Genomic DNA, 18,904 nt, shown 5'->3' with positions numbered 1-18,904 from the left:
ATTTTAAACTAATAGCCTTATAAACCCACGTTTTTAATTTATTTTATAAATACTGTAACGTAAATATATTACGTCACAAGCCGTACTTTTAATGCTGTATTCATCTGCATAAAAACTGCCCCCATTGAAGGACTGCATGATGGTGCATGCCAGCATTTAGTGCTGTGGTTAAGTACACATTTTTTCTGTTACCACCACCTTTTGTTAACTCTGTGAAGCGTTTGTAGGAGTATATTTAACAGTGCATTATACTTTATCAGCTAATTGCCTGTCAGCTGTTTGAGATTCTGAAATTTAATAAATATTCTTTTTACTCAACTACACATTTGAATGCAGGATCCTTTTTCTGGATATTGAGTTTGCGTATTTCACACAAGTAAAATAAATACATGACTTGATCCCAGTAAGAACAAAACTGCAAAACTATACGTTAAATATTTATTCCATTTCAATTAAATGCATTACATATTCTCCTAAATAATGATTTATTTTTCGCTACATGTTAGAAAATAAAAAATACAAATTAGCTTGAGTGTTAAAAAGCCTTTGAGGGTAATCCTGGAAACAAGTGGTTCTTGATTTGCAGAAGAAGTTTGTGGAAATAAACTGTAGAATGAATGAAGGACGACTGCTGTTCTCTCGAGTTTACAATCAACGTGAACTTTGAGAAGGAAGTGCAGCTTTAACCACGAGCAGTAAACTAGTTCAACACAAGAGGAAACTATGAGGATGCTCAATTTTTTCTCAAAGCCAAACAAGAACAAAACGAAGCAGGGAGAATTTTGGTTAGAAGTCAGCAAAGAAAAAGTTTAAAACAAAAGCCCCCCCCCCCCATCTGTAGTTTTAGCACCCTGTGTGGAGCAACTCATTTTCTGGGGAGAAAACCCCAAATTGTCACAGCAAAGAAGGGGGAAGAGCACAGGGATGCTCTTCTACTTTTACTGACTTTGTTTATTGCAGTCAGTCTCTCTGAGAGGAAGCATCTGGTAATGGAGTAATATAAGAGTCACATAAACAATAAAAGCAGCAGCTCACTTCAATATGTAACCCGGTGTGAAAATGTGAAATGGAGTATTTGAGGAAGTTGATCTTTTTCAATTCACATCTTTCATTACAAAGTGCTGAAGCCTTGATCGGTGAGGATTAACAAAGCTATTAATGCTATTCGTTTAATGTACGACTACAGAGCACGTTCCACACATCGGTTCCTCTAAGACAACCCAGTTGCTATCATTTGCCTGCTAGTGTCATTAATGGACATTAAAAATGTGTCATACTAATCAACAGATGTTAAGTATTTGGAGTTTTTGTGAAATCCCTCTTAGTGTACCCTGAAACGTAATGCCAACTAATATGCAATCATTACATGAGATAGTTGCGGTTTCATTCCTTTTAGCATGAAGAACAAAAATGAATTGACAGAGATCCTGGGCAGAGCGGCACATTAATGAAATGTAAAAGAAATTAAAGTATTTGGAAGCTGAATGTGGAAGTATTTGAGGGTTTTGTAAAATGTATAAATCTGCACATGCACATTTCAGGACTGGTGACTTCCAGTTAAACAAGTACAAGTGTCGTCACCATGTCCCAATACGGTTATAGTTTTAAAGATAATCTCAAAGGCCTCCTGCCATCATACGGAGCTTTATACCTATTCTGAGACACAGACCTAAACCTCAACCTTGAAAAACACACTTTTACTATCAGCCTCCATTCTTACAGAAGAAAAAAAAAATTAGGGTGACTTTTTTGTGCTCAATAAAATGAGCAAGACTATTTCTAATGAAAGAAATCACACAAAATTCTCACTTTAACTTCAGAGGGTAGAGTGAGCAGAGTTTTCAGAAAGCGTAGTGAGAACTGTTAGTGGAATAAAGACAGGACTTTTGACAAGGCCATTTCAATCAAGTTTTGAGCGCATTAAATAAATTACATTCTGCCGATTTAAGGTGACACGTTGAAATCAACGCAGCGACCTCTAGCTTCACGGTCGCTGCGTTTCATCTTTCAACACTCCCATCCGGGTCCTCCCCTCCTCCGACGGGATGAAAACAAAATCAATGCTGCGTTGCCAGTGGAAGGGGAACACAGTCTGGGGAGAGCGAAGAAGATGGGTTTGTTCGAAGAGAGTCTCTCCATGGGGAGGGGGGAGGGGGGGGTCAGCGGGTGGTGTGGAATCAGTCCTGTACAGTCCCCACTTTGCTTTGGTGCTTTCTGGGCCGGGCCGAGCTGTGCCGTGCCAAGCCAGGTCAGTGGATGAGGGGAGGGGGGGTGTCCTCAGGAGAGTTCAGACTGGCTGAGAGCGATTGCCAGCTCCAGGTCCTCTTGTTCCTGCTGGGTGAGCCGGGCCAGTCGCTCCTTCTCCTCCCGCTCGCTCTCGCGCTTCGCCCACTCAATCATGTCGTCCTCTGTTGGATACTGCTTCATAAACAAGGAAAGCACACGCACACACACACACACACACACACAGGGGAAGGAGAATTCACATGTATGCAAAGAAATGAGGGGAGAGGAGACAAAGAATGACACACACGTAGTTAACAGACTCTCAAAGACACAAACGTCTTCTCAGAGCTCGCTGACAGTAGATGACCGACAAAAGCTGCAAAACTATATTCATATAATGCAGGTCACAACCACAGCGTATTATAAACCTCATAATGGACCTCTAATATTTACAGGACGGGTGTGTGTCACACACACACACACAAACACACACCATTTCTTACACTTTTATCCAAAGCGACTTGCATTGCAACCCATGTTTTTACATATTGCCTGGGGGAGGGGAGGGGGGGGGCAATTAGGGGTTAGGTGTCTTGCTCAGGGACACTTCGACACGGAGCAGCCAGGAGTCAAACCTCCAACCTTGCGGTCCCAGCGCACCACGCTACTCCGTGCGCCACCATCTCCTCCTTTCAGTGAGAATCCCTTTAATTTGATCAACATCGTCAGCGCTGTTGTGGACACACTATTTAATAGTTTGTGACAAAATAACCAGAAACATTGTGTACATTTCTAGTGCAGTTGTTTGAGGCTTGTTGAGATTTCCTGCCAGGAACATTAGGAAAACTCACACGGAAGTCCCGCGGTTGGAATCGACCAGTGAGGTTTATTTTAGTCTAAGCCTGCGGGCCACTGTTCACTGATAAGATAATATCCAGAACTTTCTTCTAGTCAAACATCATGAACTGAGACGGGAGACATGTGACCGAAACCCTTCTTTGTTAAATCACAACAACAAAAAGGCAAAAGGAGAACACACACACACACACACCAAGGAAAGTCAATCATTACGGACACTGTGTTGTTTCCTCAACATACGACAGACAAGAAGCGTCCAGTGAGTCTCCACCCATGCAAATGAAAGTAGGCAGCGATGGCGACGTTGACAGATGTTTTAGTGTGGGGCAGAACATGCATTGTGAGAGCGGTGAAGAAACAACCTAATGGATTTAGTAGAGAACATGCATTACTTGTAGTTGGTACATCCCATTGCTGCGTTTGAAAAGGAATCAAATCAGATCTGAATAAATATCAGAGCAAGAGCAGTGGTGCGTTTTATGACGCAACTTAAAGAAACCCTTCCCACAACCTCTTTCACTTACTGAAGTGATTTAGTGAGATTCAGTCAAAGTGCTCAGAAGGACCATCCTGGTGCTTTTGCATGTTCTTCAAATCTTCTAAATCATTGCCAAACATTTAGCATGCAAATCGCTTCAATGTGTGCAAAATATATATAATATAAGTATCGTCACAAACAAATGAAGTGAACATGCACAAGATGCTGGAATGGTCCTTTAGAAGCACATTTTGCAAATATGATGGATGCACATAGAAGCCAGAGATGTTGCACCTTGATTCAACACTTTATTCAACTTTCTTGACAGGAGGTGTAAAGACACACAGACAGAGAGAACACGTTTCTCCTCAACACACTGCTGACTAGACGAGGGCTCAAATGAAGCAACGAGTGAAGGGGTGGTTGGACGAACAGAGGCGCGGGTGAATAAATAGCGGCGGGTGGAGAGGACGAAAAGTAAACGCCGTACGGAGGGACAGGCGAGACAGTGAGTACGAGTGGAAGAGAGCCCAACGCGCACAGTGAGTGCGTGGCGGGTCAGGGCTTCGACAACAGGGACGTGCAGGTGTAGTCATGTGACGGGAGAGGGGGCGACAAGCAATACAGCCTCTTACTAAAAAGTCATCCATCACAAAGGAACAGGGGAGAGGATTTTTTTAAAAACTGAACAACTTCCTCTGGATAAATGACTGAGGGGCCAACCAATGTTTGGGTCTATGGGCAATTTTGATGACTTATTTTTTTTAGATGTATGACACATGTTTTCAAGGAGTTTGAGGGGGAGACACGAGTTGCCTTTTTCTTCTCAGTTGAGCCAAAATAAAATTACAACAATCTGGCCCTTGCTAGGGAGAAGAAATTATATTAATTTAAAACTTTAAATTATTATTTACCTTCAACAAATTGGTCCTGAAGATGAAATAGAGGAATTTGTTTTATAGGTTAAACCACTCTATAGTAGGATCTTTCGAACCTTTTTATAATTCCGTAATGCCAAACTCAGAAACAAAGACTCAGAGCTCAGTTGCACCCAAAGTGGCAATTTCAGTATAAAATGGTGTATTTATTTAAATGTTTTGCAATAAAATCTATTTCTGATTTTAGAAAGAAAAACATGCACATGCTGTAAACAGAAGCTAAATACAAGCAGCCCCTCATTTCTCCATTCACTGCCAAACATAAGGAGGGACTAGGTCTAGGATGTGTACGCTCTGCTAATAACAGTTCTCGTGTCAGTTATCACAATTATGTTGCAGAGGGAATATAATCAGTGTATCCATAATTGCTAAAATGACATTTCTATACATTTCCTCATAACAAGACAATCATGGGGCATAAATTAAGTGCAATCCCAATATCAGTAACAAAAAAGATCATTACAAGTATAAAGAATCTTTACAAAATATTGCATTCGTAATAAAGTTAAAATGTACACCAATGGCAGACAGAATACAAGAAAAATAAAGTTAATTATTATGTTGGAGTAGCTAGAAAAAATGAGGTGATCAAATGAGGAACCTGTGTGACTACGTGACTGTTTATATGAGCGGATTAGTTCACTTCTCTGGGACTTGATGGCAGTGGATGGAGTGATTCATGAAGCTGGCCATATTTGCTTGGTGGTTGTGACTTTATTAATCATTAGCAAGGGAAAAAATGAAATAAAGAGAAGAGGGTAGTGACTAGTCAGAGTCGGGTGCGGGTGAGGGAGAGGGCGAGGTGCTCACTTTGTCAAAGCTGGCAAATCGGTCAGCTTCCCGTGCGCTGTGACGAGGGGAGGAAGGGGCGAAGGGGTCAGCTAGAGGATCCTTAGCGGGCAGGGAGGAAGAGAAGTCTCCCGAGGGCTGCTGGAGGAAGGGCCCGCGTCGCTGGAAGGACTCAGAGGACTCCGTCCGGGAGACGGACGTCCTTTTTCCTGAGGGACGGGACACAAACGTTCACACATGTAGAATTGCGGTACGGTTGGTAAACCTTTTCGCGGTGCTGGCTGCGTACTGACCTGGAGGTGGAGGGGGTGGTCTGGTTGGCGTGCCCGTTTTTGGGGGCAGGGCTGGGGGCACGTCAGGGCCGGCAGACTGGCTGTCTTCCTGAAACAGGTTCTTATTGTTGACGGCGAACTGGTCGGCCCCAGTTGACTGCAACACAATATGGTTCACGTCATACTGAGTATTATGATAGAGGATATGAGAGTTAAATAGAAGGATTCAATATGACACAGGAAGTCGCAACCACAGATCTGAGCTGGAATCACAGCGGAAATCGCTTATGACTTTATTCAGTAATTTATGCATATTTGCAGTTCCCCAAACTACTTTTTATTTTTTAAAGCATCGCTGATTAATTTATCACGGCAACATTCCAAGGATTGTTCCAAAATGAGATGGAAAAGGGCACGATGAGCACCACCTCTTGATTACCTTCGTCAGCGCACTGAAATCGGCAAAGCCTCCAAAAGATTCGTTACCGAACACAGCCGCAAACGGATCTGAAACACACAAGCAGGTAAAAGTCACTGAACACAAACACACATATTAGGTATTTGAGCATTTTATCATTTCAGCAGCTGCAATGGCCTGGATGCCCAGAGGGTGGCGCTGCACCACAAGTCATACCTGGATCAGAGCTGGCGTTCACTGTCGTACCACCCGGAGCAAACGGGTCATTGGATGCTGCAGTGTCCTTCTAAAAACAGAAAGTATGGTACTTGTACCAAAGAATAAACTCCACCGTGGGAGTTGATATCCTTAAACTTCATTTAATTAATGAGAAACTAATTTGTTTGTACAGCATGCCTACTCACCACAGCCAGATCAGAGGAGGGCAGAGAGCCGCTGAAGGGATCCGCTCCTCCGTCCTGAGAACCAAACGGATCCGAGGTGGCCATGGTGTTTCCCGTGGAGCTGAATGGATCCCTGGGAGCTGAAGGTGGATCGATGGGTTTGGAGGTGAAGGTATCTGGACCGGCTGTTGGTGCAGCTGCTACGCCACTGGGCTTCGTTGCAAACAGGTCCGGCTCGGGGACACCAGCAGTGGGGCCAAACGGATCTGCCGAGCTGGCAGTAAAGGGGTCGGCCGAGGCAAAGGGGGCGCCGGGGGCCTGGAAGAAAGAGTCTGCGGCGAAGGGGTCAGAGCCTTTGAACGGATCTCCACCAAACGGATCTGATTAGACAGAAACGGCAACAGACAAAGTGTGAACTATTTATATTGTTGAATTGGTTTATAAACCCATTTGTGATCTGAATGTGATGGACTCACTTTCAAATAGGGATGGAAGAACTTACCTGCAACATCCGCTTTCCCAAATGGATCATCTTTGAACGGATCGTCTATAAAAAAGGTAAACAAAAGAACTTGAGAATTGAGGCTTTTTGACAAATGTAATTCTGCAGGTTCCCCAAACTAATCTATTATAAATACAATTAAATATGTGGAACATTCATTTGGAAGAGAAGGTAATTTCAGAATGAATACATTGTTATTTAAGCATCTAACTGAACTAGAGAGGTTTGTTGTGACTCACGGTCAGTAAAGGGGTCCGAATGGAAGAAGTCCATGTCAGGCAGAGAGGGGGGGCTGGTCTGAGGCGGCATAGAGCGAGCGCCAACCTGAGGTGGTAACGAGCTGGAGGGGGGTTCCGGGGACCCTGCCGGCTCTGGTTGGCTCTCTGGCACCAGCGATGCAACCTTGAAACAGCAACAGGGTCCTCACGTTTACACTAAACAGGATTAATGAATCCCTGACATCCCTCAGAGATACAAAGCCCTGCCGCGTTAGCGAAGTCACCTGACTGAATGACTCAAGTGTACCTCAGTTACTCAGGCTCCTTACCTTTAGTGAGATCTCTTTAGGCAATTCCTCTGCATCATTCATGAGCTCCGGGGAGACATCGGGTGTAAGGCTACGGTCTTCCTACAGACATTAGGAGGACAACATAGCAATGACTATTGTTACTTAAAAGATACGTAGTCTGAGAATTTATACTTTAAAATAATATATTTTACATTTGGTAAAATTCCTGTTGTGCTACAAAATCGCAAACACTTTAAAGAAAAAGGAAGAGAAGGACCCTTTTTTGTGTAACAGGGAGGTTTTCACCACGAAAGGAAAAACACACATAGTTGCTGTATCAAACTCTTTCCATCTTTAAAAAAGGGACAGTTAACTAAATCAAATGGATTTATTACCCTCGCCGTGTTCTCCTGCGGCTTGGCGAGGTTCGACCGATTATTGTACACCTCAGGGAAGGCCAGACTAGTATAGAGATCATCCAAGGGGTCATATTTCAACTTCTCCTCTAAAGTCTTTGAACTCTCGTCCTCGTCTTCTTCTTCATCTTCATCATCATCATCATCATCATCATCTCTCTCCTTCACGTCTTCCTTCTCTTTTTGATCAGACTGTTCTTTCTGCCGATTGCAGACAGCCAATTGATCCTCCTCTTTCAGCTCTTTAGGCTGGTCCTCCTGGAAGAGGTTCTGCTGGAAGGGATCCGCCTGGCACAGCTTTGTAGTGAACCCGGTGGATCCGTTGACCATGACGGGAGAGCTGTCCTCCAGGGCTCTTTTCCAGCTAAGCTGGGCAGTGACTGACCTCTCTTCCACCTGAAGGTTATTCAGTTTCTGCTGAACCTGAGAAAGCAGAGGTCCAAAGAATAGTACGGAGAAAGGGAAGAATAAAACAGGTCCTATTTTCTGCGGAGAAGGGAGATTCATAGATTCACGCAAACCCACCTGCGCAACCTGCGTAAAGGAGTCGCGGACGGACTCCTGCAGAGGCGTGAGCTGCTCCTGAGCCGCCTGGACCTTCTCCTGCAGCTTCCTGCTCTCCTCCTGCAGAGCGAGGAGCTCCTCTCGGGCCTGGACCAGCTCCTCCTCAAACTGACTGATCTTCTGTTCCTGGTCCTCATGCTCCGACTGTAGCGATGAAATCTGTGATGATAAGCCGTCGTCATGTACTGGAATGTGTTATGGAGTTATACAACTGATGTGCTGAACATTTCTGTAGTTAGAAAGCTTTCCGCTATTGAAATAAATGCATTCTTTTCAAAATCCACCAAACTTACCAGATGGGTTTCTTGGTTGGTCTGCTGCCGGATGAAGGTCAGCTGCTCCTCCAGGGAGCCTTTTTGTTGGTCCAGCTCCTCTAAGGCATCCTGGACCTTTTGACGCTGAGCTTGGAGCTGCTGCAGCTCCCCGCTCTCCTTCGCCACCTCGTCCTGCAAGTCCTGCAGATATCGAAGCGATCGATGTGTCATTTTAAATAATCTAACATTTACCTTATTGCAGACACTGAGAACAAAACGGACCAAAAGAGGGGCACGAGAAACTCAAAACACGCATACTTCCAGACCAAGAGTAGACATCATCTGGGGGTTTGTTTTATAATTTGAAGGTTTTCATGGCAGTAACAAAAATCCTGAACAATTGTCTCAATTCTATTCAGTAGTTACACAAAGGAAAAATCCAATACAAAAAATAAAAAGCATATTGCCAGTCTCCATCTCATTCAATGTGACTTTGCTTATTTATGTTAGTACGGGTCGATCGGATTCAATTTTTTTTTATCGAAGATACAGATCAGAGATTTTCCTTCATTACCACCCAGAAACAATTAGTCATGTCAGAGATCCACACCACTGTCTGAGTCAACACCTTGAAGAGACACTGCAGGGGAAGTCTTGATCTATACTCTGTGGAGTCAGATCATGCAGGATATATTTAGGAAAACACAATACATTATAAATTGCCCAAAGCACTTGATGCAACCCTACAGTGCAGCTACAAAAGTTCAGCTCCATCCCGACGAGACTCCCTTGTGATTCCATCGTCGCACTCAAACAGAATTCCCACAGGCTGCGCAGACTAGCCCTTTAAGCCATCAGCTCCCAAAATAGAGCCCATCTCTCAGACGCTCTCCAACACAAGGACAGCAGCCCCCCTCCTCTGCCTTTGTGAGAAACATTAACTGCGTTTCCGAACAAGCGTCTACGTCTGCCGGCCAAATGTATTATTGATCTCCTCCTTCGGTATATTCATCACAGCTAAAGAGAGCAACTGCTTTCGCACCTGCTTTAGCCAGAAGAAAAACAGACATGTTCTCTGGCAAAAAAACAGCTGTGATCCAACACGGCAGGGTTAAAAATGAAGGATCTACACAACCTTGCCAGGCCCATAAGCCCCCTAGTTGTTGTTGTGGCCATTGGACTCCGACCACAGGCTGCAAGACGGCATGACCTTACCTGCACTTCGGTGCTGCGCTGTCTGATGGCCTCCTCCTTCTCCTTGATCTCCTCTTCCACCGAGCTTTTCTCCCTGGGGGTCCAGCACAAGACACACGAGTATTTAGCAACCATGGAGAGAGTCGGTACTCCGAAACCACCGAGACCCATCCAGCTCTCCACTGAGCTTTCTTTACTCTGCCCCTGAACCTTCTCCGCCTCCTCTCGCTGAACCACCATGGTGTCCTGAAAGCACAGCTCCACCGTACAGAGAGCAGCCTGAAGGTCTGCAGCTAAAGCAGGTGTGTGTGTGACGTGGAGAAAGGTAGAACGTGCGTGTGCACGGCGCTGTATCCGTGGTGAGTGTTGTAGAAAGTGAGAATGTGCCCGCTCAGTCAAATGTGTGGGAGATAAGAAGTGAGGCAGATGGCTGCTTTGAAGAGGGGAGGGAGAAGAAAGACGGAGGATGGAGGAGGGGTGATGATGAGCCAACCTACAACATCTATCATTTGCACAGCCCGTATCTGCTTCAACCTTTCATCCTCCCAGCCAGACAGGTAATAGAGCGGAGGCAGGCAGATTGAGTACGACCGTAAATTAAGAAATGTGCATTTTAGTTTGCGACATAACTAACCACAAGCACCACTGTCCTTACAGTGAAGGTCCCCAGCACTGTGTAAGACATATTTCAGTCTACTTTTAGCCACCACTATTAAACCGTATTATTAATAATGACTGATATGAATCATAATACAGGAAAGAAAACTGACTTTATTAATAAAACCTTAATATAGAGTAATATGTTGGTTCATGCAAATATCTGACATTATATTGTGTTGGATTTGATTCAAATACCCATCCGCTGTTTTCAACTCTTTAAAACTATTTTGTGTATAAAAATGCATTAAAATGAATCAATGAAGGAATCAGAGGCAAAGAAGTAACGGATTTAAACCCCATGGAAATCTCTGACAGTTTCGTTTTCTCACATTTGTTTAGGAAAAGCTAATGAGAACTTAAAAACACCTTTTTGTCTGAAACCAGTATGAGAAGCAAAAGGCAACTTTTCAGATGCACACAACACTCATTTCTTTTTTTTTTCCATTGTTCAATTTCACATTTAGATGAGAAAAAAAAGAACAGAAGAAAAAGCAGGCATCAACCCCGAGAGAGCACTTATCATTTGCCTTTCATTTCAGCAGACTAAAAATAACAGCTGCTATTTTCATATTCTCCTGTTCCTCTCACCTAAACATTCACAATTCCCTTGATAAAAGTACTTTTCTCTACCAGCAAAAATCTCTTACCCATTAGCTTCATCATCTTCTTCCTCATCCTTGGCAGAAGGCTGCTGCCACATTTTGAAGCATTCACAAATACGAATCATCTTGACAAGCTCCTCTCAACCGGCTGTTCCTTCTGAGGCTCTGATCTTTATCTAGTTTCCACTTCCATCCATCTTTTCTAACCTCTCCCCCGTTCCTACAACAGCTGACCTGGAGTGTGTGTGTTTGTACAGTCGGGAGGTAGGTAGAAGGCAAACCTTCTCATTCTCACTTTCAGCTTCACCAAAAAGGGAAGGTGCTCTAAAACCACTGAGACTGATCATCAGTGAAACCAAAAACAACATGATACATTTGCAGATTAACTAAGAATACAACGTCCTGCCCTGACCAGTTACGTAACCTGCATCATTATGGGTGCAGTAAGATGTTTCACTTTTTTTTGTTTACATAATTTTAGAGGAAAATGAGGGGGGGGGGGGAGGCTTACTTTTGTAGTTCGAAAATCTCGTTACTGAGAGAGTCCAACTCCTTGATCGCTGAGAAGTCGGCCGCCAGTTGTGCCGCGTTCTTCTGAAAAGGGAGAAGATACAAGAGGATTAAAGTCACGACTGATGGTAAAACACTAAAATGATGAAAATGCTTCGTATATTGTAGGCTAAGAATTACTTTTCATTACATATGAAAAAGTATGGACTCATTTTGTTGCTCCAGACAGTAAAGAGAATTACTACTATGAAAAGCCCTTGGGAGGAAATGAGGAAAAGGGGGACAATGGTGACTTTACAAACTGCACACATGAAGACACTGACTAAAAAGTACTGCTATTAGGAAGACACTGTATTACATTACATTCATTTAGCGGATTAAGATGCATTTACAGACATGATGTGTCGCTGCTCCAATTAATACTTAAAACAATCAACATCTGTTCTTTACAGCTTAAATCCTATGCATATGATAATTAACTCAAATACAGATGTCAAAAAATTTGAATTGTCAGTTATGTTATAATGCTGAAATAATGAAAAAAAAAGACAATGGAAACAAACAAAGAGCAAAGAGTAAGAGAAATAATTAAGTGAGCAACATCCCTAATTATTATTCATAGACCCGAGTGCTCAGACCGACTCACCTGTTTGACGCTCTGTCTGTCGGACGGTGGGATCATCTCTGGGGCGAGACTCTGCGGAGGTTCAAGGCCTTTAGTCAGCCTCTGGTTGATCAGATGAAGCGCCAGTGCAAACTGCTCTCGGGTCAGTTTCCCGACGTCTCCAATGTCACAGAGCTCCCTTAAAACACAAACAGACACAGCTTGCATAAGAGACTAACACTTTACACCTCAGGCAATCACTATTTGTGACTGAGTGGAACAAAAGATAAAAATCCATATAATGTGACAGGCCAACACGCACTGCAGCCACATCATCAACTAGGATGAGATGAATAATCGAAAGGCACAATATTTCACCATCGATTATTTTTCTTTTCTACGTACGTACAAGCTGTGGAAACTGCATGTGTGTCATTTGGGATTCATGCAGCCTGATGCCAATAAAATGTACTGGTCTTGATGTTTTTCCAAATATAACATGTAACATTACATTTGTTATTTTGAAAATATAAGAAAAACAAACTGGACTAGTAAATATTTAGAAAACTTGAAATATAATTTCCAGAAAGACCAAGCAAAAAAGTCTCAAATCTATCTGCAAGGTCAGTGGGTCCATCAGGAGTTCAACATCCCGACCTACCAGATACGTGCAAGTGTGGCAGACGGCAGTCCGGTTTTCAAGAAGATGTCTCTGACTTCAGGTCCAGACACGAGGCCGTCCATGTCACCATCCGTCTTGCCGAATAGCTCATCATACTTTGTTTTGTCTGCTGGCGACACCACCCACTGCAGCAGCAATAAGAAAAGACACTTAATCAGCACCAAAGCTGCTTCACAAAGAACTGAACAGACACAGCAGAACAGCAACTCACCGTCACACTCCTACTTGTCTTGTTTTTTTTAAAAACACATTGGCCGAACCAGTTTGGAATCATTTTAAATGTTTGTTGTTGCAGCAATGTGATAATAAAAAATAAAAATAAAAGAATACATACAAAAGCGCTTTCAGGCACTGCATGCAGAGGCGAGGAGCGTCCCGTACTCACAGGGACCGCTGCTGGTGTCGGGACAGGAGCGGGGGCGGGGGCAGGTTTAGGGGGGTGGGGCAGACTCTTAGAGCCGGCGTGGGAGGAGCGGCTGTCTTTGACCGAGGGGGGCGAAGGTAACAGGGGCATCGCGGGAGGCAGCGAGGGTTTTTTCCTCTTGGACGGTGGAACCAGGGGAGGGGGTAGGGACATGGGAACATGCTCCCCCTCCAGGGCTCTGTACACCAGATACATGGCCTGGGAACGGACAACAACAAAAATCAATGACAACAGACAATTACGTTGTGGCTTTACTTGATGCTTTGTTATTGCTTTCTCGCATTTCTTTTCTGTGTCTTAATTGTTCCATCGAGGGATACAGAAATTATTTTTCCATCCTGCAATAGCTTGCAACATTGGACTGTAAAATATAAGCAAAAACATTTAAACGAAGATCTAAGATCTTCAGATAGTAAAGAATTGGGGAAAACAAGAGCTAAGAGAAAGCTTGATTTGATTTCCTGGGTTGATTTAAAGGCTATGAAAAATTGAGGGAAACGATGCAGAGGTGGATATTAAATTCCAAAACTCAAACTAACTGTAACATATGTGGTTTCTTTCCATTTTGTCTCATTTCTTACCACAGAAAATTCATCTCTGTCCAGCATACCGTCTCTGTCAATGTCACTGAGCTCCCACACCTTCAACACACACACAAAATACCGACATTATTGTTGAGCATGCATCACTCCAAAACTGTATAACGATAATAGCAGGTGACCCTCAAAGCCCTTAATAGCTACAGATTCACACTTCCTCTTCAAATTCATTTTCTACCCAGCTTTCTATTCCACATTAGGTGAAACTATGTTAAAGTGCCCGTTAGGGGACCCTACCCTGCCGAGGACGTCCACTGGCAGCTTGGAGTTGAGCAGAACAGGCTTGACCTTGTCTCCGGTTAGAATCCCTCCTACGGGACCCAGGCTGTCGAAGATGGAGTCAAACTTTATCTTCTCGTCAGGCTGGGGCAAAAAAACAAAGCGGATGTCACGTGGTGAAAGACACAACTCAAATTTGATGGTTTCCCTCATGAAGCCACAATCTCATTTAAGTAATAATTCAGCTGTGAAACTTGGTTTCGTTGAGCATCAAAACCTTAAAAATTGTATGGACTCTTTAGTTAATGTACAATTATTACACCCAAGAAGGTTGGTGTCATGTTGAACAGACTTATTTATTTTGACACTTAAATGAACACAAAAGGACGGCAGTTCATATTTTACCATTTTTTTAAATCCACTATATTCTGTTGTGGTTCTTTCATCCATGAAACATGAATCACTATCTTACATCAAGGAGAAAAGATAATTAACTTGTAAGAGCCTCACCTTGACAACCCAGAGAGCGTCAACAGACGCCACTCCCGCTAACTGCGGGCTGCTCGTCTCATTCTGAACAAACAGAAGATTAAAAAAAAAACAGTTGTTCTTCGGCTTCTCTCAAAACAATTACTAATTTCAATTTTTTTTTAAACTAAAAACATTAAAATGGGTTTGTTAGGCACAGCAGCAGACTTACAAATTTTGGGGGAGGAACAGCCACATTAAGGCTCCTGAGCGCCACCTCCAGGCCATTTTGAGCACAGGCCACCAACCGCAATGCTATGAAGAATTGCTGAAGGGAACAAAAGGTGACATGAATATAGTGAGCAGATGCACATAAAATGGACAATTCAATCAATGTCACTTTATTTATTAGTTGTTTTTACCTGCTTGTTAAGAGCCCCTTTACGTTCAGAGTCTGCCAAATCCCAGATCTGTGGAAACACACACACACGTCACACATTAATTACTATCAACATGAACAGCAAAAACAGAGACGTCATGATCTTTGCTCACCTTCCCCAGCACCTGGTCAGCCAAGCCAGACCTCTTGAGGAACAGAGCTGCATCCGCTGCCACCACCCGCCCACTGCCAGTAGGATCCACCTGCACGCACACAATGACGCACGTCATTACAGCATCAGTGACACATCTGCACTGCTGAGACAGACAGTGAATGTCTTATTGGCCAAAAGCATTAGAGAATGACAATGTGTTTGAATGGAAAGATGAAAGAATAATAACACAAATGAAAACTGAGGATTGCCCTGTGGGATTCACTTAAAATCAATACTGACAATAAACCAAAGCTTTTTTTCTCAGCAGTCTATTAGCTCGGTATTGGATCTGTTGGTAGTCTTTCATGGAGGCTCACAGTGAGCTCCTTTGACACGTAAAAGGGAAACATTATTAATTCATGGAGATTTTTCTCCTACTGGACACGGAAACTGTAACCGAAAGGAGAGAAGAGAGATCACTGCTGAAGCACGCCAAGAGTTTACTTCACCCGCTTAAGCTGGTTTACAATTCAAAAAGGGTCAGGGCACCCAGATTTAACTTTGTACATGAGCCATCTCTTATGCAGAACAGTTTACACTGCAATACAAGAGCACTAAATTCATCATTAAATGACTAGCAAGTAATGGGGTCAACACTTTGTATACTATTAGGAGCAAGACAATAAACCGCACCAAAGTAGAAATCATATTGTTTTATTTTTGGAGAGATGCATTTGCATACCTGTCGATAGTATTTGTCATATATGGGATTTCCACTGGAAAGCTGTAAAGAAAGGGGGAAAGAATTAAATACAGAAAAGATACACAGAAAAAAATTCGCTAGAAAATACTGTTGAATCAGTTTATAAACTCAAATGACAAGAGTTGTTAACTACAGCAAGTGTGTTCCTGATTAAGCATAGACAGCTGTCAAAATAAAATAAAATTACTGATCCATTGCAGAAAGGCAGATGCGGACTACAAGCAATGTGTTAAAATCCACTTCATTTTTAGTCATCGCCAAGACAGCCGAATTATTTGTCAACGGCCACAAAATCCAGGAGAAATGAACAGTTCGTTTTGTACAATATCCCAAAGAATAGCTCTCATAAGACTTATTTTACAGATGAAGAAAAGAATGGAACCCAGATACACTCAGCCAGTAAATGTTTGGTATTTTTGCTGGATACATGTCCCTAAAATATATAACCATTACCAAACTTGTCTACAAATGATTCTCAGTCAATTTATTGTCCCAACATTAGCTAGATCGACTAGTGATAATCGGTGGGGATTTACAATTGTGTGCGTCGTGGGAAATACAGAACGTGCCATTCACTTTATTGTGAACATAATGACTCACAATGATAACGAGGGTTTATGCAGGTAGGCAGAGAGAGAGAGTTATGACTTCAGGATACAGCCTGAGAGCTGAAAAGTGATGGTCAGCTCGATGGTTTCAACAGAGCGTCGCTTCACATTTGGAACATTTGGTGGCCGCGCTTTTAAAATCAACAGGTGCAGCGATGGACGAGGAGAGTGGGCAGTAATTATGGGAGCTGTTAATCAACTCGGGAGTGGCAATTGTAACCAGTGGTTAGAAAACGGTGTCGTCATTTTCAACACAGAGCTAGTTACAAATTGACATGCAAAATTATTCCACAATGTAAAACAAAGATTATGGCAAAGATTTGTCAGTCTTGTAATAGCTTGGGCACAGATGAAGACTTTAGAAAAACACTGGATGGGATCAGCACACACGCGCTCACACACACACACGCGCCAATGTAACTTATTTTCTGTAACACACAGACACTCACACTAGTGTGCCTGGGGCTGTTGTCAACTGTAACACTGAGGACATTGTACTGGTAATTGTTGTAAAAAAAAGGAAGAAAAAAACACCCATGAGATATCAAGATGCAGGAATATACAAACCAGTGAGGTTTGTTCTTGCATTTTAAATTCACTAACTCACCCATGGCAAATAAAAAAAAATAAAAAAATCACATTGATGTCAGTGTCAACGCCAACGTGTAAGTCAAGTGTTTGGAGATGATCAGGCGGTGAGGCTGAACAACTTTAAAAACACCATCACTGCCTGACACCCGGAATAAAGTTTCACGACACTGATCTAGACACACAACGTTTTGATCTCATATGGGCCAGATAATAAACAGAACAGCTGAAGGGAGACAGATCATGTCTGTCGGGGTAAGGCAACAAGACTGGGACTCTAACCCTACTTATTAGACCTGGCTGCTGTATGCTAAGCTAAACAACCGATTTACTGTGCAAACAAACGTTTAAGTTGACCAGCGGTGGTCTGACATTTTGTGACAGAAGTGCTGGCTCACGGCCATTCGAGTTCACTTCCTCTTATTGCTTCACAAAAACAACTGTTCACTATAAATGGAGGTTTTAAATTGTATTTTTATTGTGTCATTATGGACAGAAACAGCTAACAGGCTAAAAGGTACACGTTGTCCACTTGAGAGGTCACAGAACCCGGTCACTGAAGCAGGTTTACTGCCAGTAATAGAAATACAAAAAAAACTCGCTTATTCAATCCGACCAAACATCCAGCGACGTAAAAGGGAAACCAACCACGTTACGTTATAACGTACAAGGAGTATAGCTTAACTTGTTTTAAGTTGTTTCGTTTGTTTGCGTCAAAACAGCGTTAGCGGAGGCACCGCCAGCGAAGACATGACAGTGAAGCCACACATGACTTCTCACGTTTTAAAACACCTCTTTGGCCGACTGTTAGTTAGCCTGCAGCAGGGGGAGGCTAAACAGAACATGACACACATGATAACATACACACAGAGCACACTCCCCACCCGACGCCATGCAACGAGCCATAGCTTATCTCAAGTTTTGGAGAGAAAAAAAAAACGTCTCTAAAACCGCCCGGACAACGCACACAAACTGGCGGTTGGCTAGCAGGCTAGCTAGCTAGCCAGCTACGCCCTTACGCAGTCCCCGAAGAAATTAGCCTGAAACTTTTCCCACTTTCACAGCAGCGCTAAACTTCCAAAAAAAAAGAAAGAACCGAGAGTGGAGATGAGCTCGGCGTTTCGACCCGCCTCGTTTCCGCTAACACAGTTTGGAAAGCGTCTCCGCGCGGACACGGTCACGAACATTTTTTTTTGTTCTACCGTTATATGTTTGAGTTGTAGGACTGTGTTACCTGAGTGAGAGTCAGAGCGGCAGCCATAACGTTTCTGTTTCCCACCGCTTTCATGCTGCTGCCAGACACGGACCGACGGAGGGCCGCTGGGAAAACCCGGCGCTGGACCTCCTCGGCGACGGGAGTCGATTCCACTCAAATGATGACTTGGCGCATTATCACGACGGTTAATTATTCCCGCCCGCGGAACCAACACATACGACCGGAAAACAATTATATTTATTTAAATATATTTTATAAACCGTTAAACCGTTATTAATAAATATAAATTATATTTATTAATAACGGTTTAAAGTCGCGGTAGAAAATAATACAACAAATCGGGCAAAAACGTTAGAAAATAGGAGTTAAAGTATCTCCAGTGCACCCTCTGCACTATTTCTTTAATGGTTTGCATGTTTTTTCTCTATTTCATCTGGTGATTTGCATTGGGTAATAATCTACAACACTTTTACCCATTTAGATGTCGGTCAAGATAGAAGTCACTATCTGTAAACTTAAATATAATCAGTTGATTACATTTTTGATAGATAAAAGAATGTGTTTAATCACCAATCCACAAAAATATTAAAATACAGGAAGTTCTGCATTCACATTACATAAGTTTGAT

At 42.9% G+C, this 18,904-nt stretch overlaps 1 protein-coding gene across 7 annotated transcripts; it reads right to left on the bottom strand.

Moving 5' to 3' along the window:
* Positions 1 to 466: 466 nt before the first annotated feature.
* On the bottom strand, positions 467 to 18,425 carry eps15 (epidermal growth factor receptor pathway substrate 15). Of its 7 annotated transcripts, none has more exons than XM_037469250.2 (26): positions 18,295 to 18,425; positions 15,844 to 15,885; positions 15,121 to 15,210; positions 14,991 to 15,038; positions 14,801 to 14,896; positions 14,611 to 14,673; positions 14,119 to 14,244; positions 13,864 to 13,923; positions 13,193 to 13,480; positions 12,838 to 12,983; positions 12,219 to 12,375; positions 11,574 to 11,656; positions 9,822 to 9,894; positions 8,646 to 8,807; positions 8,314 to 8,511; positions 7,768 to 8,211; positions 7,412 to 7,492; positions 7,104 to 7,266; positions 6,865 to 6,909; positions 6,384 to 6,742; positions 6,196 to 6,265; positions 6,001 to 6,068; positions 5,583 to 5,718; positions 5,311 to 5,498; positions 3,477 to 3,498; positions 2,262 to 2,421 (listed from the first exon to the last, which is right to left on the bottom strand). In XM_037469250.2, exons 1-26 carry the CDS (start codon positions 18,346 to 18,348, stop codon positions 2,393 to 2,395), a joined length of 3,291 nt encoding a protein of 1,096 aa, XP_037325147.2. In that variant the 5' UTR covers positions 18,349 to 18,425; the 3' UTR covers positions 2,262 to 2,392. The 7 variants fall into 7 exon arrangements, with proteins under 7 accessions (XP_037325143.2, XP_037325144.2, XP_037325146.2 ...); XM_037469252.2 differs by having other exon boundaries at positions 2,262 to 2,418; XM_037469246.2 differs by lacking the exon at positions 3,477 to 3,498 and having other exon boundaries at positions 467 to 2,421.
* Positions 18,426 to 18,904: the final 479 nt, after the last annotated feature.

This window comes from Pungitius pungitius, chromosome 7 (genome assembly GCF_949316345.1).
Source record: "Pungitius pungitius chromosome 7, fPunPun2.1, whole genome shotgun sequence".
In the NCBI taxonomy this organism is placed as follows: domain Eukaryota; kingdom Metazoa; phylum Chordata; class Actinopteri; order Perciformes; family Gasterosteidae; genus Pungitius; species Pungitius pungitius.
Note: the sequence above shows the minus strand (reverse complement) of the source record. Positions and strands in the feature narration are given on the sequence as shown.

Coding starts and splice junctions, on each gene's coding strand:
- eps15 (XM_037469244.2), bottom strand. CDS start 18,348: ATGAAAGCGGTGGGAAACAGAAACGTTATGGCTGCCGCTCTGACTCTC. Junction 13,924..14,118: donor CAGTGGACGTCCTCGGCAGG/GTAGGGTCCCCT, acceptor TGTGTGTTGAAG/GTGTGGGAGCTCAGTGACAT. Junction 8,512..8,645: donor CCAACCAAGAAACCCATCTG/GTAAGTTTGGTG, acceptor TTATCATCACAG/ATTTCATCGCTACAGTCGGA.